The sequence below is a fragment of the Sphaerodactylus townsendi genome, linkage group LG13, assembly GCF_021028975.2.
Source record: "Sphaerodactylus townsendi isolate TG3544 linkage group LG13, MPM_Stown_v2.3, whole genome shotgun sequence".
NCBI lineage: Eukaryota > Metazoa > Chordata > Lepidosauria > Squamata > Sphaerodactylidae > Sphaerodactylus > Sphaerodactylus townsendi.
In genome coordinates this window covers 56,938,038-56,960,987 of record NC_059437.1, presented here as the reverse complement: position 1 = coordinate 56,960,987, position 22,950 = coordinate 56,938,038, and the positions used below count along the sequence as shown (strand labels likewise).

At 55.4% G+C, this 22,950-nt stretch overlaps 1 protein-coding gene across 1 annotated transcript in view; it reads left to right on the top strand.

Moving 5' to 3' along the window:
- Nucleotides 1–1,711: 1,711 nt before the first annotated feature.
- Nucleotides 1,712–22,950, top strand: part of TRPV4 (transient receptor potential cation channel subfamily V member 4) — a 22,754-nt gene continuing 1,515 nt past the window's right edge. The window contains exons 1-6 of the mRNA XM_048513883.1: nucleotides 1,712–1,779; nucleotides 9,320–9,465; nucleotides 16,172–16,586; nucleotides 17,998–18,170; nucleotides 18,878–19,030; nucleotides 21,678–21,818. Of these exons, the coding sequence (XP_048369840.1) occupies nucleotides 16,198–16,586; nucleotides 17,998–18,170; nucleotides 18,878–19,030; nucleotides 21,678–21,818 (856 nt within the window). The 5' untranslated portion in view covers nucleotides 1,712–1,779; nucleotides 9,320–9,465; nucleotides 16,172–16,197. The remainder of the gene's footprint in view (nucleotides 1,780–9,319; nucleotides 9,466–16,171; nucleotides 16,587–17,997; nucleotides 18,171–18,877; nucleotides 19,031–21,677; nucleotides 21,819–22,950) is intronic.

Here is a 22,950-nt window from a genome sequence, read left to right as displayed (position 1 = left end):
AGCATCCGAGGCCACCGCTTGCTCTCGAGGAGAAATGCTTGCAACTCCTGCAAGAAAAAGCCGGAACGAGAAAAATGAGAGAGGCAGTCGACCACTTGAGTGGCGTTGCCAACCTCCAGGTGGTGCCTGGAGATCTCCCAGGAAGGAAGACACCTAACTGCCCAATGCATTTCCCGGGAGAAAGTGACCGCTTTCCGGGGGGGCCTCTCTGGCATCACCCCTCCACCCCCAAACCTGCCCACCCCAGAGCTGGCAATCCAGGGAAGGGGAAGCGCGCGCTGGGCTCGTTGGACCTTCGATCCGCTCCAAGCAGCCGAGCCGGCGCTCCATCCCGGAGCTGTCTGCAGGAGGCTGGCCGTGCAGGGCAGCTTAGAAGAGACCCCCCCCCCGCTTCCGGAGGGCTTTCTGCCCCCTTCTCTCTCCCTGAGAGCTGGCTGGTGCCCACGACTCACGAGACACCCTGGACCCCCCCCCCCCCGCCTCCCAAAAGGCCACTCTTGGGCTTTCTGATTTCATTATTGTTATTCATAGAAACAGAGACCTTGAGGGTACCTCAAGGATCATCTAGTCCATGCACAAGGCACAATCGCAGCTAACCGCCTCTCCCGCCCCCCCACCCGCGCTCTATGCCCAGTGGAAGGCAAACGGCCTCCAGGATCCTTGGGCCAGTCTCATCTGGAGGAGGAGGAGGAGTTTGGATTTATATCCCCCTTTCCTATCCTGCAGGAGACTCAAAGGGGCTGACAATCTCCTTGCCCTTCCCCCCTCACAACAAACACCCTGTGAGGTGGGTGGGGCTGGGAGAGCTCCGAGAAGCTGTGACTAGCCCAAGGTCACCCAGCTGGCGTGTGTGGGAGTGCACGGGCTAATCTGAATTCCCCAGAGAAGCCTCCACAGCTCAGGCGGCAGAGCTGGGAATCAAACCCGGTTCCTCCAGATTAGAGACACGAGCTCTTAACCTCCTACGCCACTGCTGCCTTTTCGTCCCCGAAGTGTTGGTGGGCCTTCCCTTGGGCACGTAACCCCCCCCCCCCGATCTCTTCCTGCCCTCCCGCTCAGGATCTGCCAGCCTTGCGGCCAGACCTCCAAAGGAGGAGGAGGAGAGCCGCCGTCTGCCGCCCCCCCCCCCCCGGGGAACAATCAGGAGTTTCTTCCTAATATTTAGGAACAATTCGGGATGAAGCCCGAGGGGGTTTCTTTGCTGCTGTTTGCATTAGCATATCCCCCACCCCCTTCCAGCAAAGGCCCACGTGGAGCTGGAGGCTCGGCCGCCTGGTGGGGGAGCGGGTGGGCTCCTGCCGCCCCGCAGGTGATGGTGTGATTGGCAGGCGGGGTTCGTGCCGAGCCAGGCGCAGCGCTGCGGTTGCCGCCCTCCGGGCCAAGGAGCGCAACCCTTTGCTCAACGGCGGGGCCTGACTCTGCCCTGTGGAGTCATGCAGGGAGCGGCGCTTGTGCTGGGATGACTGTCTGGATTCAGATTAGCAGGAAGCTGGCTCGGGGCGGCGGGGGGGGGGTCGTGTGGGGATTGGCCTCCCGGGAACGCTGCTGCCCGGCCGGTGGTGCTCCAGGTGCCCTCGGGGGACTGACTGGGGGAGGAAGAGTTGGGAGCCTCCCGTGCCTGGCATCCAGGTAAGTGCAAGTAGCCTTCCTGTCCCTACACGGGGGGGGGGGGGGATTGGCCTCCCGGGAACGCTGCTGCCCGGCCGGTGGTGCTCCAGGTGCCCTCGGGGGACTGACTGGGGGAGGAAGAGTTGGGAGCCTCCCGTGCCTGGCATCCAGGTAAGTGCAAGTAGCCTTCCTGTCCCTACACGGGGGGGGGGGGGGGGGGGGTCTGCTCCCTGCCCTGGCTGCCGGGGGGAAGGAAGCCAGGCCAAGCGCAGCAAAGCCGCATGCCTCTTACAGGCTGGTGCCATCTCAAGGGGGATTTTGGGACCAGCCCCACTGAAAGAACCTCGGGAGGCACAGGTGGGGGCGGGGGCTGCAGCTGTTGGAAGAGCCGGAAGCAACTTTTGCTGCTGGGCCTTGGTGGGATTGTCCCCATGGGTGTGTGTCTGTGTGTGTGTCTTGCACCCTCCTAGTGTTTGTCTAGCAGCACAGCCAGAAGTACAAATGGCAAGACAGAAAGCCCCCGATTCAAATCTTGCCTCCCTCCCAAACTGACTGGGTGGCATGCCGCTCCGTCTCCCCCTGGGGCCTGGCCTCCCTTGCCTGGTTCTTCCTGGGGGGCTTAAATATGGGGGTTCAAAGCAGAATGTTTAAAAAGAGAGAACTTCCCAAAAAGCTGAATTCTGCTGCAAATCAATACTTGTCCTGGGAGCTGCAGAAGAGCAGCCAGGATCCACGCTGTCCCTGCATTTGAAAAGGGAGGGGTGTCCTGCCCCTCCCCCTCCCTCCCCTATGTCTGCAGGTGACTGCAGCTTTGGACCAGTTCTGAGCCCAGCAGACCAGAGCCCAGTTGGTGTTGTGGGGAGGGGGGTGGAGGGGGGTTGTAGTGATTGTTCTCTGCTGCTGCTGCACGCTTCTGGGCATGAATGGGTTACACCAACCAACTATTAGAAAGCACACCATGCAGAGCTGGCCCTCCCCCCCTGTGGGGGTGGAGATAGTCTAGCTAGCCATTCCTGACAGGCCCAGCTCCTTGATTCCCTGCACTGGTTGTTAGATTTAACCTGTTGCCCTGTCAACAACAGCCCTGTGGGGCAGGACACTGTTCTAGAGAGTGAGAAGCTGCCACTGGGAGAGGGACGGAGGCCGGCTGAAAGCACAGTCGGGACATGAGTCTGGTGGCCCAGATCCAAGAGCAGCTCTAGGCAAGGGGCACAAGGGGGGCCCTTTGTACTCGGAGAGAGCGCGTCTAAAGAGCGCTTAGAGCAGGGAGGCCTGGAATCTGTTTGAACGTTTCACTGCATTCCTCAGGGTCTGAACAAGGATTAAGGCTGGCTGAGACTTGGCCCGTAAGCGCTCTCCTGGGGGCATGAGGTCTGGCCTGGACTCTGGTCCAACTGCCTCTTCCTCCAATGACCCTCGGGCCACCTGATGTCCACTACAGCTGCCCAGGGACCCTCCCACCCTAGTTACCTGGACAGAACCGCTTCACCTCCCGAGGTCTCTGCTGTGTGCTGGAGACGCATGCATGCACGCATACTCTTCCTTGTGAGCAGCCAAAGCCTTTTCTCTTTCATCGTGAGCCTGGAACTTTTTTTGGGGGGGGGAAGTGCTGCCCCCCAAGACCAATTCTGTTTCTTTGTCATTGGTCCTGGGCATGTGACCAGCGATGCTGTGTGACACGGAGGGCATACACACAGAGAGTCCCTAGAAGTCGTTTTTAAGCTCATCCATGAAGCTGCCTCTTGCAGAATCAGTATTTCCTACTCAGACCGGCAGCTGCTGTCCAGGTAGAGAGATCTTTCCCATCATCTACTGCCATCATCTACTGTCCTTTTAACTGGAGCCGCCAGGAATTGAACCCACGGCCTTCTGTATGCCAAGCACATCCTGCCCCTGCCAAGGGTTTACAACTTGATTAGTTATGACTTGATTAGTGTGTTGTGGGTTTTCCGGGTTGTGAGGCCGTGTTCCAGTAGCATTTTCTCCTGACATTTCGCCTGCACCTGCAACCTGGAAAACCCACAACACGCTATGATTCCGGCCGTGAAAGCCTTCAACAATACATATAACTGGATTATTTTTCACTTTGTATTGGACTTAACGTATGAAAAATCTGGAGGCTTGATGCTGATACCCGTGTTTTCCATAGCCTCGCAAGGCTTGCCTGGCCAAAGGCAGAATCCATTGGTGGGGCACCTGCGGCAGCCTAGATTATGGGGCTTGATGCTTGCTGAGCCATTGTAGCAGAGCAGAACCCATAGACTGCCCCCCACCCCACCCCTATCCTGATCTCAATTTGGCTACAAACCATTTGAGCACTTAGAAGAAACAGATACAGAGGAGGTGCTGAATGTCTTGGACTGGCTCAAGAAGCATCTTGCCTCTGGCCAGTCTGGTCCTCTCCAAACTTTTTTCTGAGCTATACTTGGCAGCTCTATTGCCCTATTATCGTGAGGACCAGAAAGTGAGAATTACCTGCTTCTAGAGAGGAACCCACCCCTTGCTTTCCGCACAAGTTGCAGTTTTGAATGGAAGAAAAGGAGCCCAGAATAGTGACTCTTGCAGAGAAACAACAAATACCCTCCTTTGGGGACAGGCAGTACTCTTTTGTTACCACACTGCAGTTTTGAATGGAAGAAAAGGAGCCCAGAATAGTGACTCTTGCAGAGAAACAACACATACCCTCCTTTGGAGACAGGCAGTACTCTTTTGTTTCCACACTGGCTGCAGCAGAAGTTCCAGCATCATTCAATAAAGAGGCAAAATCTCACACCCGATAGAAGCATATTGGAGAGAAGAAGAGGAGGAGGAGGAGGAGGAGTTTGGATTTATATCCCCCCTTTCTCTCCTGCAGGAGACTCAAAGGGGCTGACAATCGCCTTTCCCTTCCCCCCTCACGACAAACACCCTGTGAGGTAGGTGGGGCTGAGAGAGCTCCGAGAAGCTGTGACTAGCCCAAGGTCACCCAGCTGGCGTGTGTGGGAGTGCACAGGCTAATCTGAATCCCCTAGATAAGCCTCCACAGCTCAGGCGGCAGAGCTGGGAATCAAACCCGGTTCCTCCAGATTAGATACACGAGCTCTTAACCTCCCACGTCACTGCTGCTCCTGTCAGATCAGTGAACTATGCCAAGAGGCTGGGGATTGTCCCCTCTGAGGACTGGCAACGCTCTGGCTTCTGCGCGCTGAGAGGGACTGATTAAAATGTGCCCAACCATGTGATATACTAGAACCACCCAGTCTCATCCCTAACAGAAAGAACAGTAACTCATACAGAGATACTGTGGAGTAATTCTCTGTAGACTGGTGCTTTGGGGTCTGGAGAAGACTGACTTTATTCCACATGGCAGGTCGTTCCGGAATTCCTAGGCTTGTGAGCTGCCCCCCTTCCCGGCATCTTCTGGCCCCTGAGGTGGTCTGGCTGGTGACCCGGGGTGGGGGGTGGTGACCAGCCAATCAGCAGCTTCTCCGTGTGTGCATTCCGTGTCCCCCCCATCCCTCTCTTCATCCCTGTCACACCCAGACACACACAAGGCTCCTCTGTGTTGAGTCCTGGCTGGCTCCAGGCCGCAGGCGCTCAGGTTTCCAGACCTGTGAAATTCTACAGACTGCTCATGAAAAGGAGATGAGCGGGAGGGGGTGGGGGGTGGGTGAGAACTGGGCCCAGACTGAGCTGATCGGGGCAGGCCCCCTCCTGCCGATGGTCGTCCAGCAGATGGACTTCAGCCTCCTCATCTGGGGGCTGACCCTCTTCGCATTCGCTGCCTGTCGCTTGCTTCACTAAGGAGTAAGGAAAGAATTTGTTTGGGGGAATTCCCGCAGTGAGTCTCTTGCAACACTTCTGCACTGGTGATGCTGTGCAGGAAAGGGCGTGAGCAGGAAAGAGTCCATTTTGAATCCTGCGTGGTCGGGGTGGATTCGGGCAAGTTGCTCCCTGTCTCTGCCTTGCGGCCTCTCTGCCGCACAGAAGGTGCCGGAACACGGCCTTTGTAAATGGAGGAGGTAGGAGTGTTGGAATGCTGACAGTATCACTGTTGTTGTCTATGAGAGAGATGAATCCACCTTGCAATGGTTGGGTGCGGGAGGGAGGTTGGCTGGGCCTTCTTTGGAACAGGAAAAGGTACCCTCCCTCACCTGCATGGCCCAGGCGAGCCCAACCTCTTCGGATCGCAGGAGCTGAGCAGGGTCAGCCCTGGTGAATATTTGGATGGGTGACCCCCCAGGAAGTTGTTGCTCTGCTAACACCTCTGGACACCCCGGTGGAGTCAGTTCGCCCTGCTTCCATTAGCAGGAGCAGAGGGGCCATGTTGAACTTTGTCACTGGGGCTGGCAGTGAGTGACGGATCCTCCAAAGAAGGAGAAAGAGTCTCAGTCAGGACTCTCCAACTGCCCCGCAGCCCACTTTCGAGTTAAAACGTCCAAACTGGACAGCAGTCGAGCCCTCCCAGGGTCACTGGCTGGTCTCTTGAGAGCTGAAACGGTCAGCGTTTTCCAGGGACGTCTTTTGATTGGCTAACAGGCGCTTCCTGTCCGCTTGCTCCCATCGCCCTTTTGTGTGCTGAAAAGGACCGTAAGCCCCCGGACGGGGTCTTTTGTCCTGCTGTCAAGTCCCGCCTTTTGTCCCACCGTCATGTCTGATCCAGTGGTTGAGGGCTACGGATGCCGGTGCCGCCTCGCTCTGCCTTCTGTCCTGGCCAGTGACTTACCCCACGGTCCCTGTAACAGGACTGTGCAGTGCACAGACACACACGTGGAAGAGCCTCTGCTCGATGGGTTCAATCCCCGGCATCTTTGGTTAAAAGGACCAGGCAGGAGGTGACGTGGAAGACATCTGTGTGTGAACCTGGAAAGCCGCTGCCAGTCAGAGTCAGCAGTCCTGACTTTGAGGGGCCAACGGTCTGGCTCAGTGGAAGGCACCTTCACGTATTCCCTTCGGCCTGCATGGTCTCTTCCCCAGACTGGGCAGAGAGGCTTCAAGGCAGCATTGGGGGTGGGTGGGCTTGGTCTCTCTGCCCTGTTGTAGGACAACTGATTGACCAAGAAGAAGAGGAAGAAGAGTTTGGATTTATATCCCCCCTTTCTCTCCTGCAGGAGACTCAAAGGGACTGACAATCTCCTTGCCCTTCCCCCATCACAACAAACACCCTGTGAGGTAGGTGGGGCTGAGAGAGCTCAGAAGAACTATGACTAGCCCAAGGTCACCCAGCTGGCGTGTGTGGGAGTGCACAGGCTAACCTGAATTCCCCAGACAAGCCTCCATAGCTCAGGCGGCAGAGCTGGGAATCAAACCCGATTCCTCCAGACTAGATACACGAGCTCTTAACCTCCTACGCCACTGCTGCTCCAACCAGGGGAGACAGGATTCTGTGCTGGGTGGACCAAGAGTCTGAGCCAGCAGGCCTCCTCTTGGCCTCTCACGTCTGGGAGCAGCTCCTCCAGATATCCTGCGGAGCAGTATCTTTCCTAGCACCTGAGACCCTTTCACCTGGACATGCCAGGAATTGAACTGTGCACATTCCGCGTGCCAAAGAGGTGCCTCAGCAAAAGCACCCAGACGGAGGGAGCTGCCCTGCACTGGGTCAGGCCCTGGGCTCACCTCTCTCCTTATTGCCTTCCCTACCTGGTATCAGCAGGCAGAGAGTGTCTCTTGCACGCAGAATCCCCAGGAAGAAAGATTTCAGGGAAGGCTTTGCGGGAGCCACTGCCAATCAAAGAAGCCCATGCTGAATTAGCAGTGGTGGTGGTGGGGTAGCTGAAGAGAAGGGCCCACACGGGTGTGTTTGCATCCAGTTGGACTTAGCTGGGATGGAGCCTGAGCAGTGAAGGCCCAGGTGCTTTCTGGGAAAATGGCACCTTGAGAAAAGATTTGCACTGGGCGACTTCTAGAGAATTTGAACCACCGTCTGCGTCCCCCTGAGCCCCCGACTAGCAGTGACTCCACTCCCTGGTCCAAAATGCCAGCCCTTTTTCTCCGTTTGAGGCACGGAACATAAGAACCAGCCAGCAGGATCAGACCAGAGTCCATCTAGTCCAGCTCTCTGCTTCTCGCAGTGGCCCACCAGGTGCCTTTGGGAGCTCAACATGCAGGATGTGAAAGCAATGGCCTTCTGCGGCTGTTGCTCCCGAGCACCTGGACTGTTAAGGCATTTGCAATCTCAGATCAAAGAGGATCAAGATTGGTAGCCATAAATCGACTTCTCCTCCATAAATCTGTCCAAGCCCCTTTTAAAGCTATCCAGGTTAGTGGCCATCACCACCTCCTGTGGCAGCAGATTCCAAACACCAATCACACGTTGCGTGAAGAAGTGTTTCCTTTTATTAGTCCTAATTCTTCCCCCCAGCATTTTCAATGGATGCCCCATGGTTTTAGTATTGTGAGAAAGAGAGAAAAATTTCTCTCTGTCCACATTTTCTACCCCACGCATAATTTTATAGACTTCAATCATATCCCCCCTCAGACGTCTCCTCTCCAAACTAAAGAGTCCCAAATGCTGCAGCCTCTCCTCATAAGGAAGGTGCTCCAGTCCCTCAATCATCCTTGTTGCCCTTCTCTGCACTTTTTCTATCTCTTCAATATCACCCCGGGGTACCACCCCTGCTGTGCCCAGGCCTCTGCCAGGCAGCACTGTGCCCCTGTGGGCCTGGGGTTTCTGCCTGGTCACTCAGCTCCTTGCGCCCCTCCCTCGAGAGGGCTGAATTGGTCCCTGCTCTCGTTCCCAGAGTGGGAACAGCCAGAAAGAACACAGAGTAACAGCAGCCGCCTAATCTGCAATTTTCTGCTGAACGTCTCTCTCTCTCCCCCCTCCCGCTGCCCCCCTCCCCACCCATGTTGCTATAGAAAGCAACCACAAAGACGCCCCAAGACAGGAACATCCAGATTGGAGCCCGCTCTTTCTATCTGGTCTCCCTGTCTGGGTGGAGGCCCCTGGAGCTGGGAGCGACGGGGACCACATCAGACACAGGCCGATTCAGCCTTGTGGTCAGGCCCCGGCATCAAAGCCAGCCAGACGAGCCATCCCAGTGTATTTCCAGCCTGGACCCCATCCAGCGCAGCTCCCTGAATTGCGGGGTTGGGGTTGTTCTGGCCTCGCTGGCCCTCTGCACGGGGGGTGGGGGGCTGCTGGTGCGCCCAGGCTGGGAGGCTCTGCCGAAGGAGGAGGAGAAATCTCCCTCGGATCAGAAGGTGGTACCTGCTGCTTGTCCAGAGCCCTGCCCACGTGCCCAGCGCGTCCTGCTGCCCGGGCCAGGGGCCCCTGAGCACCTCCAGCTGTCTGGCAAGAAAGACACATCCCTGCGCTGCTTCTCTTTGAGAGTCGGGGGCTTGAAACACGGTGAGTGGGGCAATTGGGTTGCACCCCCCCCCAGGGACTTCAGGAGAAGCAGCCTCAGGGCCTCTCTTGTGGAGTGTGGCTTCTGTGGCCAGCTGGCTCACTGGCCCACCTTCTCCGCCTGCCTCCAATTTGTCTGTTTTAGGCATCTCCCAACTCTCAGCTTTTGTCTGGTTTGTCCAGCAGCGGCTGGAGCTTCCTCTCAGAACAGCCCTCCTGCGGATCTATTTGCTACCAAAAAGGATCCATCTGAGACTTCTTGCAATGAAGGGGTGGGCGGGAACTTCCCCTTTCATGGCTTCCTTGCATCAGCAGTTCAGTGATAGACTGCCTCTGTTCATGGGTGCTCCATGAATTGCTATAGACAAGCCTCTCTTTCTCCAGGGGTTTGGTTAATCTCCTTTCAAAGCCATTCGCGTTATTGTCATTGGCGCATCTTGAGACAGAGCGAGAAGCGAATTACGGGCTGTTTGAAGACTCTTCCTGCGAGTCCCAGAGCTGGCTAGGGAGGGAGCGGAAAACTGTCTTAGGTATGTTGAAATGTTCATGTCTTCATGTTCCTGGAAATGCACCGTTCCTTGTTTCCTTGTACTGGAGAGGCCCCGACGCAGGATCCCTTCCCGATCCCAGTGCTCTGCTCTGCTTCTCACTCGGCAGTTTCCTGCTTGCATTTGATTTCATGTTCCTGCTTTACCCGCCAGAACCCGTCCTCTTTTGCTGTGCTTGTGAGGTTTGATTTGGGGGTGGGGGTGGACTAATCTGCATTTTGATATCGAGTGTCCCCTCTAAAGTCCATAAGAAACCTCTTTGCAAGCCACAAAAATTACTCTCCAGCAGCATCATTTGTAACTGTTTGTCTGCCCCATCCTGTCTGGGGCTCACTTCTGAGTAGACCTGGTCAGGCCAGCCCCCCCTCCCCCCAAGAAAAGCAGCTTCATAACATTTCTCTGTCTTCATAAAATTAACTGCCTTCCCCCCCCCCCCACCCCCCAAAGGGGTCAGGCAAACACTGCTTCCCAACCTGTGCCTGGGAGCTTCCAGGCGGAGCTGCCGAGGGGTGAGTGGGAGGTGGCGTTCTCTCTGCTGCTTGTGATTTGCTGCTCCCTTCATCTCTGGGCAGACCTCTGGCCTTGCCTGGCTGCCCTCCCCCTCCCCTCCTCGCCCCTCCCTCATCTCAACCCTTCTATTCCAATTTGCACTGGACATCTGAGTAGAAAGCCCCCCCCCCCCCATGCAACTTTGAGGCTGGCTGTTTTAGGCCAGTGGTGGCGAACCTTTGGCACTCCAGATGTTATGGACTATAATTCCTATCAGCCCCTGCCAGCATGGCCAATTGGCCAAGCTGGCAGGGGCTGATGGGAATTGTAGTTCATAACATCTGGAGTGCCAAAGGTTCGCCGCCACGGTTTTAGGCAAAGCTCCTCCTCCCCACCCCCACCATTCCATGCAGGGCCTGACCCGTCCCCCTGGGTGCAGGGTCCTTAGGCACTGGGGGAGGGGGCTCAGCCAAGCATCCAGTGGCATGTGTGCCACCCTCTCCTGCCTTTGTGTCAGAGAATGAAGGGGACATGGATGTTAAAGGCTTTCTGATTTAGGAAGACCCTACAAATCAATGGCCCTTGAATCGCAATTCAAGAGGGGGGGGGAGGGGGGAGGTAGCCAGACGTCATCCACATTTTTAAATGGGTTCTGTTTTTTATGCAATTAATATTTCAATTATGTTTTACTGTATGTTTTAATCTTGTAAACCGCCCTGAGCCCTTAGGGGAGGGCGGTATATAAAACTAATAAATGAATGAATGATATTGACAAGCTGGAATGGGTCCAGAGGAGGGCAACCAAAATGGTGAAAGGTCTGGAATCCCTGCCCTACGAGGAGAGGCTGAGGGAGCTGGGGAGGTTTCGTCTGGAGGAGCAAAGGTTAAGGAGGGACATGATAGCCATGTTTAGATATTTGAAGGGATGTCATGTTGAAGAGGGAGCAAGCTTGTTTTCAGCTGCCTTGGAGACTAGGAAATGGAGTAATGGATTCAAGGTGCAGGAAAAGAGATTCCCTAAACATTAGGAAGAATTTCCTGACTATCAGGGCTGTTTGACAGTGGGATTCACTGCCTCGGAGTGTGGTGGGGTCTCCTTCTTTTAGAGGTTTTTAAGCAGAGGCTGGATGAGCATATGTTGGGAGTGCTTTGATTGTGTGTTCCTGCATGGCAGGGGGTTGGACTGGATGGCCCTCGGGGTCTCTTCCAACTATCATTCTATGGCCCCCAAGATACCCTAGCTTTAATAGATCTTGCAAACGTAAGATGGCGGCACCTTCCTTGATGGAGCCAACCCATCTCAGGCTGGGCCTTCCCCTTTCACGGCTGCCTTTTGCTTTTCCTGGTATTATTGCCTTTTCCAGTGAGTCTTGTCCTCTCATGCTGTGATCAAAAGAGTTTGAAGAAGAAGAGTTTGGATTTATATCCCCCCTTTCTCTCCTGCAGGAGACTCAAAGGGGCTTACAATCTCCTTGCCCTTCCCCCCTCACAACAAACACCCTGTGAGGTAGGTGGGGCTGGGAGAGCTCCGAGAAGCTGTGACTAGCCCAAGGTCACCCAGCTGGCATGTGTGGGAGTGCACAGGCTAATCTGAATTCCCCAGAGAAGCCTCCACAGCTCAGGCAGCAGAGCGGAGAATCAGACCCGGTTCCTCCAGATTAGATACACAAGCTCTTAACCTCCTATGCCACCGCTGCTCCTAAAGTATGGTAACTTCCACTGAAAAGAAACGTGTGAGGTAAAAATGCAGGGGACTGACTGCCGGAATAGCTCCATGCCACCATCTCTTGCCCAGGCTGAGGACCAGCAATGGTGGATCAGCCTCACAGCAGGGCAGGGCAGGGGAGGGTGGTGGTGCCAGTTTGAGAGAGGTGGTGGAAGATGCCTCTCGGGCAGCACCGTTGCTCAGTTCCTTTTCATTCCCACGAGGTTTGGGCAGGAAGATCGACTGCCCCCACCCCCCAGGAGTGGCCTCCACGTTGACCAGCGTGCATCTTGGCTTCTGTGAGTATGCACTGCTTGGCACCAGAATACCTGGCACTGGCACAGAGCAGCTGGGCAAACTGGAACTCATGACTTTCACTGTGCCCCCCCTCCCCCCCCCCCGGAGATGTTCTGCGTTCTCCTCCAGTCTTCCGTTAGCGCCTGCCGGTTTCCTGTCGGCCTCTTTAGGAAGAGTCTCGTCTTCGCACGTGGTCTGTTCAGTGCCTGGTTTCTTTTGAGACACTCAATGAAAAATAAATATTCTTTCTATTAATAAGCCCTGACGTCCAGCAAGGCCTCGGCTGCCTCGCCTTCCTCTGCCCCCAATTCCACCCGCTGCTGGAGGCTGAGGAAGGAGTCGCATCTGGAGGCGGCCCTGAGCAGGCCCCGTCCAGTTGCTGAGCAGGGGGGAAGTGAGTCACGGCTTCAGGTGTGTCTGAGAGGCGTGCAGGAGCCTGGTCAGCGGTGGTGTGAGACTCAGAACCCTCCCCTTGGGTCATGGCCAGCCAGCTGGGCAGCAGGATGTTAAAAACTGGTGTCTGTGCCTTGAGACATCTATTCTGTCCTTTGTTTACACATTACCATAACAGCTGCCGTGGAGCCTCCCCCCTAAGAGGCAGTATACCTGCTGGGGTACACAGGTGTTCGTTTCCTGCCCTGCTTGTGGGCTCCTAAGGCTGGTCTAGCAGTTGTCAGAAGAGGAGAGGTCAGCCTGTTTCAGAATCAGGGCTTCAGGTTAGCAATAGCTGTTGACCACAGTAGTTGACTTGAACTTCTAGCGGCTAGTGCTGGATGCTGGACCTCAATGGGGACAGAGGCAGCGTGGTGTAGTGGTTAAGACTGGTGGGTTTTGTCGAAGGCTTTCACGGCTGGATTCAACTGGTTCTGGTGGGTTTTCTGGGCTGTGTGGCCGTGGTCTGGTGGATTTTGTTCCTAACGTTTCGCCTGCATCTGTGGCTGGCATCTTCAGAGGTGTATCACTTTTCTCTGTGATCCACCTCTGAAGATGCCGGCCACAGATGCAGGCGAAACGTTAGGAACAAAATCCACCAGGCCATGGCCACGCAGCCCGGAAAACCCACCAGAACCAACTGGTGGGTTTGATTATCCACTCCTCCACATGAGTGATGGATGCTTATCTGGTGAACTGAATTTGTTTCTCCACTCCTATACACCAAGATGACCGGGTGACCCTGAGCTAGTCACAGTTCTTTGGAACTCTCTCAGCCCCACCTGCCTCAAAGGTGCCAGTTGTGGGGAGAGGAAGGGAAAAGAGTTTGCAAGGTGTCTTGAGTCTGTTTACATTAGCGAAAGTTGGGGTATAAATCCAAACTCTCCTTGGCAACCGGGGGCTTTTAGAAGCGAGACGCTTAGTTTTTGGTGTGGTCCAGCAAAGCAGTTGTTACGCTGGAGAGGGTAAAAAAGACGGCCGCTCTCCTTGATCTGTAGTGGTTGGTCCTCTAGGCCTTTGCCACGCAAACGAAGAAACCACCATGTGCAGCGCTGAAATAGGCCTTACAGTGGAATCCACGTCCACCACGGATTCCTGGCCCCTCCAGAGACAAGGAAAATGTGGATGTGATCTGAGAGGAGAACTTGGATCTTCCACTCTGATCTTTTCTAGGCCACTCTGGAAGGGGGCAGGATCCCCCAGCACAGGCTGACTTGGGCAACTCTTGGCCAAGGACCCACCACTTCTTCCAATGGGGACCTGCCTGCTGTTTTTGGCTCTTTGTAAAGGTGTGGTGTGTGGTTGGAGGCCCCATCTGGACGTGGCATCCAGGCAGAGGGCGTGGGGGGATGGCGCTGGGGGCAACACCTGCTCCAGCTGCCCCCATGACCCCCCGGTGCCCCACTTACCTTAGTTTGGCTGGGCTGCAGCCGGATGGCCAAAGGAGCAGCCTGGTGGGGCAGGGCCAAGGGGAGGGGTGTGGGGGCAATTCTCCGCCCCCCACGTAACCAGCTGGCATGCACTTGGGGACACGTGACCCCACGTGTCCCAGCAAATGCTCTGCCTCTGCATCCAAGTTCCCAAGGTTAAGGCCGACACAAGAGCTTGTCGGCAAGACTACTGCTGAGTAGCAACTGAGGGCCGTCCTTCCTACCAGCCCCGGCTTTCATTCTGGCACTCAGCAGTTTAGATGCAAAATTGGGCTAACAGGAAAACCTGTGGAATGTTTGCAGATTTCTCCATATTCCGTCAGGAGATGTGAGGGCTGCAAGATGCGAGGAAAGCCAGCGTGCAGCAGAGGTTGCAGAGAGTGGCAGATGGGATCAGGGAAAGCCAGGTTTGAATCCCCGCTCTACTGCAGATGCTTGTTGGATGATCTGGGGCCAGTCACCCAATCTCAGCCGTACGCACCTCGCAGGGATGTTGTGAAGATGAATTGAAGGTGCAGAAAACGATATAAGCTGCGTTGGGTGCCCACTGGGGAGAAAGGCAGGGTGTCAGTGAAGTCAACAAATAAATAGGAGCCTTGAGCAGCCCGGCAAGGGCATCGTCACCTTGTTTTGTGTTGGGGGAAGTTGTGGGTCCAGTCCCCCTGACTTGCTGACAGTTGCAGAGTTCAGCCCTTGAGATGCAGCAGTGAAAAGTGTGTACGACCCTCTGCCGCTGGTCTGGCCTTTTGGGCTGGAAGGCAGAATGTCCTGTGTTTACAGGGTGTTTTAGGGGCTCCACAAGAATTCTCTTGCATTCTTTGCAACAGCCCTGTGAAGTAGGCCGGAGCAGTCATCTCCATCTTGCAGAGGAGGGCAGTGGTCCGGCTGCTGACTCATAATTCTCAGTTATTTCAGCTGCCTGTTCAAGCCCGCGAATCTGAGTGCTGCTGACCACGCGGCCGCTTTCCCGACACCCCAGTCCTCTTGGCTCTTCTTGTCCCTGTTGGGTGTGGCCCGAGGAGCTGTGAAAGGCAGGCTTGTTCCTTGCCCTGCTGGCGGTGGTGCCTCCAGCAACCACATCTGGGTGTGTGTGGGCCCGTGGCCAGGAGCACCGTCCTCTCAAAGGAGCTCTGTGCGACAAGAGGCCGGAGCAGACGGGAGGGAGCTTCCAATCTGGGGAACGGGAAGCACACACAGCAGCAGCAGCAGCAGCAGCCCACCCCGCCCCGCCTCTGCTCGCTTCCCAATTGGACTGTCTAATCTCGTGTACCTGGGGAGCAACTGGCATACAAAAGAGCAGGCGAAGAAGAGAGGCAGATTCTCACCCGGCTCCTTTCCACTGGAGAGCAGAGGTGGGTGGCACGAGGAATCTTACCTGAGCCCCAGGCCTGGCTCTGTTGTGTGTGTGTGTGGGGGGCGGGGGGGCTGCTCGCCCTCTGCAGCCAATTCTAAAGTTGTTTCCCACATTTTAATTCCTGTTCGAAAAACAAACTGACCCGAACTGTGAGGCAGTTCAGTCAAGGAGATGCGAGGCCAACGGGCAGGTGGGCACGCAGGGATCGATCCCACTGGCTGGTCACTCCACTTAATGGAACAGGGAAATATGGTGTTTCAATGGAAGCATTTCAAGCCCTTTGCATTTGGGCCTTCTTTCTGCATCCTTCCTATTTAAGAGTCCTGTCTACTCCCCCCCCCCCATACGCCGCTTTCCAAGAATCAGCACCGGAGATTTGGTGTCAGAGGCAGAAAACAAAGTGGAGCCCCTTTTCCTCTTTGGGACTAAAATGGTAGTCAGGAGGACTCAGTAACTGGCCATGTGCTTCCATTCATGAAACCCCCCCCCCTCCCTATCACAGTTCAGAGGTGATTGGCTTGGTTTGTGTCTCACTTTTGCCCCCTCCCCTGTCCAAAACAGAAGAGGATTCAGGTAAACCACTTCCATCTGCTGCCTCTTTCAACCTGTCCTCTTCATATGGGAGTAACAACAGCCTATCTTGCAGGGCTGTAGTAAAGATTACTAGAAGATAATGTTTGAACACTGAAAGTGCTACAGGAATGTGTCATCATCGTCTCCCCCTGCCTCCCCACCCAGTACAAAATGTCTGGTTGTGACCTGCCTGGAGCTTATTTGCCTCACACCTAGAGTTTGTGTGTGTGTGTGTGTGTGTGTGAAGAGATTGCTTTTGTGCATGTGCAGAATGGCTTGCCCATCATATTGGAAGATTTTCCGGAGCAGCTTCAGCGCTGGTTGAAGCCCCAGCAGGGATAAATCAGGCGCCACATCCCTCAGCGATGCCCGTCTGCCTGACTCTTGGTCCCTTTTCTCTCCCGCCAGGCCAGCCACGATCCAGCGAGCCCCTGATGCCCACGGCCATGGCGGATTCTGAGGACCCCCCTCAACCCGCTCCTGGCGAGGCCAGCGAGACGCCCAGCGACGAGGCCTCCCCGCAGAACGAAGGGTTCCCTCTCTCGGCGCTGGCCGACCTCTTTGAGAACGAGGACGGGGCCTCCTCGGCAGACGCTGCCCGGAGCCCGCCAGGGTCAGGGGACGGCAAGCAGAACCTGCGGATGAAGTTCCACGGGGCGTTCCGCAAAGGGGTCCCGAACCCCATGGACTTGCTGGAATCCACCATCTATGAATCGTCCGTCGTGCCCGGGCCCAAGAAGGCCCCCATGGACTCTCTCTTTGACTACGGCACGTACCACCACCACCCAACTGACAACAAGCGAAGGCGCAAGAAAGCCCTGGAGTGAGTATGGAGGGCCCCCCCCCCTTTCCTGGAGGTGGGCCCGCGGCGGTGTTTGCTTGGCCTCGGAGTGGGGCTGGTTGCAGGTGCAATTGGGGGTCCTTCATCACTAGATCAAAATGCACTGCAAGACTGATTGCCTGACGGATACTTCCCTGTGGATGGTTTTTCTAACAACCTGTTGTGTAGGAAAGCACACCAAGTGGGGGGGTCTCTGCAATGGCCAGGAGGTCTCATCAGAGCCCCAGATGCCGGCATTGCAGGGGTGGCGCTTGCTCTGCGCACCGGCTTCTTGCTCGGCAGCCCTTCCGTTTGATGAGCACAGGGGTGGGGAGGGGTCTCTAAACTGGTCTTTTGTGGTTTGCATTACCAAGAAAATGGGCTAAGAACCAGCATTTACAGGGCAGGACCCCTTGCAAGGGCCTCCCCATGGGAGTGTTGTTACAAGACAGTTACGCCATGCAAGCATCCAAGGGAGGTGTTACGGCGAGAATGGTCTACCTTTACATCTTGCCTTTTTTCCTCAGTGAGGACCCAAAGTGGCTCATATCATCCATCTTTCTTCCGCTTTATCTTTACAACAACCCTGTGAGTAGGCTTGGCTGAGCATGTGTAGCTGCCCCGAGATTCCCCAGCAAGCTTCCATGGAGGAGTGGGGATTTGAACCGGGGTTTATGACACCCCGTGACCCCACACTGGCTCTTGTTTTCCTATCTGTGAAGTATCTGTGTGAACTGGTCTGGCTTAAGAAGTTTGCTCATTCAAGAAAGGGAGCACATGATGGCATGATGGGAAACAGCGCTGTTTGTGTGTGGGGTGTGTGTGTGTGTGTGTCGCACCTTCTGCATTTACGGAGACCAGAGTTGATTTCTGCCATGGCCTTTTGGCAGAAGTGTGAATTGGGGCCCTCCAGCCCCCATCAGTGGCTGCGTGATGTGAGGTTTGAGCATTATTGAGCGCGTGAAGAGTGCTTTTCCCCTGTTCCCTCTGAAAACCCTCATATTGAAGCTGCAGCCCATGGGTTCCTAGGGTGGCACGCAAGAGTTCCTGGACACTTGGTCCCGACTTCATCGCCAGACCTTTGCCCACCCTAAGTAATGATGCAGCCGTTTGGGAGTCGCCCTGAGGTGCCATCTGTGCCCGCCCTGCTCCCCCTTCAAAGGGCTCTCTGTGTGTAGCTTCCTTGCTGAGGCGTCACTCAGGGGGTGGCTGGGCCTGCAGGGAGGGGGGAGAGGGGGAGGTCACTGGGATGAAAGGCCGGCTTCAGGAATGGGCCTCACCCCTCCAGACTAATCACAGGGAGGGCTCCTTCGGGCCACAGGGAAGCGCTCAGGTTGCTTCCAGAAAGGGAGGTCTCAAGAAGGAGAAGGCGAGCGTTTGGTTTCACTGGTCTCCTCCACCTCCCCCTCCCCAGGAAGAAAGCCCCCAGCACCAAGGGTCCTGCTCCCAGCCCACCCCCCATCGTCAAGGTGTTCAACCGGCCCATTCTTTTCGACATTGTCTCCCGGGGGTCTACGGCGGACCTGGACGGCCTCCTCCCCTTCCTGCTGACCCACAAGAAGCACCTGACGGACGAGGAGTTCCGAGGTGGGGGCAGGCGTGGTGTTTGCTGGGCACTGTTGGGGGCAGCGGGCCTGGGGGGCAAAATGGGGCTGAGGGGGTTGCATTGCGCCCGAGGCACTGGCCTTGTGGGGCATCATCACTTCCACCTTTGGGGGTGTGAAATTGGCATGGACTTACTGGGGAAAGGGAAGAACGTGGGGGGAGCGCTGGGGGCGGCTGTAAAAAGAGTGGGGGGGGGACAGCAGAATTATGCCTCCTGGAGAGGGGGGGGCAGCCCCTGGATATGGGGGTGGGTCTTTCTCATTCCGCACTCTCTTCAGAGATGGGAGACAGACAATACTTTAAAGACGTTTCTGTGGGAGACGGTCAGATGTGGTCTGTGCACTTAACCTGCTTCAGCAGGTTTGGCAGCTTTGTTCTAAAACCTCCAACACTTGTTTGACTAAAGACATTTCCGTGACAAAGTATCCCATGGGAAGCAACGTTTCTCTCTATTTACACAGTTTGCTGTGTCAGAGCAAGAGAGCGTAAATCTGGTCAGGGGAGAGGGGAAGGTATCAAGCGTTGCCAACTGCAAATGCGACACTCCTCACAAATGGGTCAGAAATGCAGCTAGCGGGTAGCACACAGGAATGGTGTAGTAGAAAAATAGCACTTTGTGCATGCTCAGTGCAAATGCAAACCAGCTCTGCCTTGAGGCCGACCTCCGCTCTCTGTCTCCCTCTGCCAAGAACCTTCCACGGGGAAAACCTGCCTCCCCAAGGCCCTGCTGAACCTGAACAACGGCAAGAACGACACCATCCCGATGCTGCTGGACATTGCGGAGAAAACGGGCAGCAGGCGGGAGTTCATCAACTCTCCCTTTCGAGACGTCTACTACCGAGGTAGGACTAGCTCCATCCTGGCCGGGCTGGTGGCGGCTCCCAGGGAGGTTTTGGACAAAGGAGGCCTCAGCCACAAGAGCCCCTCCCCCGGGTCTCAAACTCCCTCAATCCTATTGTAAAATTCCCCCAAACATGGCCCAGGTGCCACCCTTGGATTCTGAAGGAGTAAACATGTCAACTTCCTCGGCCTAGATCAGTGGTGGTGGAGGTGGCACTCAGAGCCCTCTCTGTGGGCACGCGCAAACAGAATGCCTGCCCCAACACTTCTAGGCTGGGCTGGGCCGCTGGCTCGATTATTAGTATTAAACCTAAGACCTAGTTTTGGGGAAGCAGTGCAGGTAACCCTGTTAAGCGCTGTTAAACCCCACTGATTTTCATGCGGAGAACTAAAGCACAATCCCTTAGCTGGGAGTAAGCTCCCAGCACAGAGTTCATCATGGGGGGGGGGATCGCCCCCCCCCCACACACACACATCTAGGCTGGCCTGGGCTGCTGGGCTCAATTATTAGCCTTAAACCTAAGACCTAGTTTTGGGGAAGCAGTGTCGGTAACCCTGTTAAGCGCTGTTAAACCCCACTGATTTTCATGCAAAGAACTAAAGCGCGATCCTTTACCTGGGAGTAAGCTCGGTTGCTGGCAATGGGGCTTGCTTCTGAGTAAACCCTCCTAGGTTCGTGATTCACCCATTGGAAGAGTTGCACGGTTGCTTCAAAGCAAAACCACCGACTACCACCAAGCTTACTCCTGAGTAATGCACGGAGCCAACCGTTTTTTCTAAACTAAAACCTCAGTATTCAGGTTAAATTGCCGTGTTGGCACTTTGCGATAAATAAGTGGGTTTTGGGTTGCAATTTGGGCACTCGGTCTCGAAAAGGTTCGCCATCATTGGCCTAGATCAGGGGTAGGGAACCTTTAACACTCAAAGAGCCATTTGGACCCATTTTCCACGGGAAAAGGAAACACTTGGAGCCGCAAATAATTTTTGACATTTAAAATAAAGATAACACTGTATATATTGGGGTTTTTTTAACCTTTTACTCCACTCATTCTGAGAAGCGCATGGATGCGCCCGTCCTGCTGCCTGCAGGGCAGGCAAGGATGGGGCCAGCGGCTTGGCCTTACTCGCAGCCTGGAAAGCGCCCGCCCCGCTCGAACGGGGTGGGCAAGAGGGGAAGCCCGCGGCACGGCCCAGCCGTCTGCGGGCAGTTGGTGCACCCGCCCTGCTGCCTGCAGGGCAGGCAAGGATGAAGCCGGCAGCTCGGCTCGTGGAGCCGCAGTGCAAGGGCAGAAGAGCCACGTGCGGCTCTCGAGCCGCAGGTTCCCTACCCCTGGCCTAGATCAACTTATTTTGCTGCCAGCAACCAAGGAGAGGGAGGGCTGGAGATCTCTCAAGGAGGGGTCCGTGAAAACGCGAAGCCTTGCATTCTCGCCTGACAATTCCAATCTGGTTTTCTGCCTTAGGGGCCTGGTTTGTTTTGAAATGAAGGCCCAGGTTCCCATTGTGTGGACCCCCCTCCCCCCCAATTTCTGAGTCAAACCCAGTTGCACCTTAGAGCTCAGCAAGATTTTTGAAGCATGAGTTTTTGAGAGTCAAAGGTCCCTTGATGAGATCCAGTCAGAATGGAGATCGCTGTGTCCTTATAGCCCTGTCTGAAGGTGGGACGGGTGTTGCAGAAAAAGGATTCAAGAGGCAGAAGGACAATGCAAAAGGGAACCAGCTTGGCTAGACAAGAAGGGAAATGCTTAGGGGTGGAAAATTAGCATCTGTAGTGAAATAAGAACCCTGTGTCCCTATTCAACCCCGGCAGGATCCATTGTTTTGAACTTGTGAATTAACTCAAGTTCAGTAATTTCATGTTGTAACTTCCCTTTGAAGCTTCTCTGTTTGAGGGGATAATTAGGAAAGGAGTTGATAATAAAACTGCAAGGATTGTCATGCCCTTATATAAAGCCGTGGTCTGACCGCACTTGGAGTACTGTGTTCTGGTTGCCACATCTCAAAAAGGATATCGAAGAGATAGAAAAAGTGCAGAGAAGGGCAATGCGGACTAATAAAAGGAAACACTTCTTCACGCAACGTGTGATTGGTGTTTGGAATATGCTGCCACAGGAGGTGGTGATGGCCACTAACCTGGGTAGCTTTAAAAAGGGCTTGGACAGATTTATGGAGGAGAAGTCCATCTATGGCTACCAATCTTGATCCTCTTTGATCTCAGATTGCAAATGCCTTAGCAGACCAGGTGCTTGGGAGCAGCAGCAGCAGCAGAAGGCCACTGCTTTCACCTCCTGCCTGTGAGTTCCCAAAGGCACCTGGTGGGCCACTGCGAGTAGCAGAGTGCTAGACTAGATGGACTCTGGTCTGATCCAGCAGGCTAGTTCTTATGTTCTTATGAGAACTGGCACTCTTAGGTCAGCAATGTAACCTCCCGGAAGATTAAATATTCTTCCACTAGTTTTTGAGTGTTGTGGTTTTTAAGGGTTAGGTCCAGAGCGAGGAACAGACCAGCACAGCTCCCCTGTGAAACCATCTTCATGCATAGGTGCTGGCTGACCTGGTGGGCAGGGAGGGGCAGAAGCAGAGGTCGGTGGGCAGCCTGGCTGGGAAACCAGGCTGCAGGAAAAGTGGTGTGGGTTGTGTTCCCTGCAGGGCAGACGGCTCTGCACATCGCCATTGAGCGGCGGTGCAAACACTACGTGGAGCTGCTGGTGGAGAAAGGGGCCGATGTCCACGCGCAGGCCAGGGGCCGCTTCTTCCAGCCCAAGGACGAGGGCGGCTACTTCTATTTTGGTGAGTGGCAGAGGAGCTCTCAGGGCCTTGGAGGGCACCAGGGGGCCATCTCTTCACCACCAGGGTTGGTATAGCACCGCGGCTGAAATGTGACCCACACACTCTTTTGCCACAGACTCATCCCCTGGCTATAGATGTGGCCCTTCCCAGCTGCCGCAGAGGTCTGCTTAGTGGTGATCAATGCCTGTGGAGCTCCTGGAATGCTCTAAGTGCCCTGGGAATGCTTTGGGGCTGGATACTGCGCAGAGGGTGGGGGAGGGGGATATGGGAGGACTGTGAGCAGGAACGGTGGCTTATGGTGTGTGGGCTGTGTGTGTGTGTGTGTGTGTGTGTGAACATTCAGGGCTTCAGCCAGAGGCATACCAGGGGAAAATGGCACCTGGGGCAACACCTGCTCAGGGTGCCCCCAGTGGCGTATCTGCAAGAGGGACATGGGGGAGCCAGTTGACCCTGGGCACCACCCATTAGATCATGTGAAGCAATTTGCACCCGCCCCCGCCCCCCCCCCATGATCTAATCAGAGGTGGGATCTAGCAGGTTCTCACAGGTTCCCGAGAGTAGGTTACTAATTATTTGCATGTGCTGAGAGGGGGTTACTAATTGGTGATTTTGCCACATGATTTTGGCCTTAGTTACGCCCCTCCTCTCAGCAGTAGCGCGCAGAACTTGAAGCAGTCTAGCAGGAGGTGCACCGGCATGAGTGGCAGCCTGCGCCTGCGTGCATTCGTTTCCCGCCCAAGGACTGGCGCAGCAGCTGCGCCCTTGCCACAGCCCCGCCCAGGAATGCCCCGCCCCCAAAATGCCATGCCCCCATTGTGCCCCACCCAGCCCCATTGGCACTACGCCAGTTTGAATCCCACCACCATGGGAACCTGTTACTAAAATTTTTGGATCCCACCACTGGATCTAATGGGTGGCACCCGGGGTCAATTGGAAACCCACCTCCCTGTTCCTCTGGAAGATACGCTACTGCATTCGGCCAAAGACTTGGCAGGGAAGGCTGGTCTTGTGGGAGAATCAGGAGGAGGAGGAGAAGGGAATGAGACCACCATACCTGTGTTCACCGGAAGAGTTCTTGAAACAGTTCAGCAAGGGAGAAGGGCAGAGATTTACTCCACCTGTGCACCTTTTC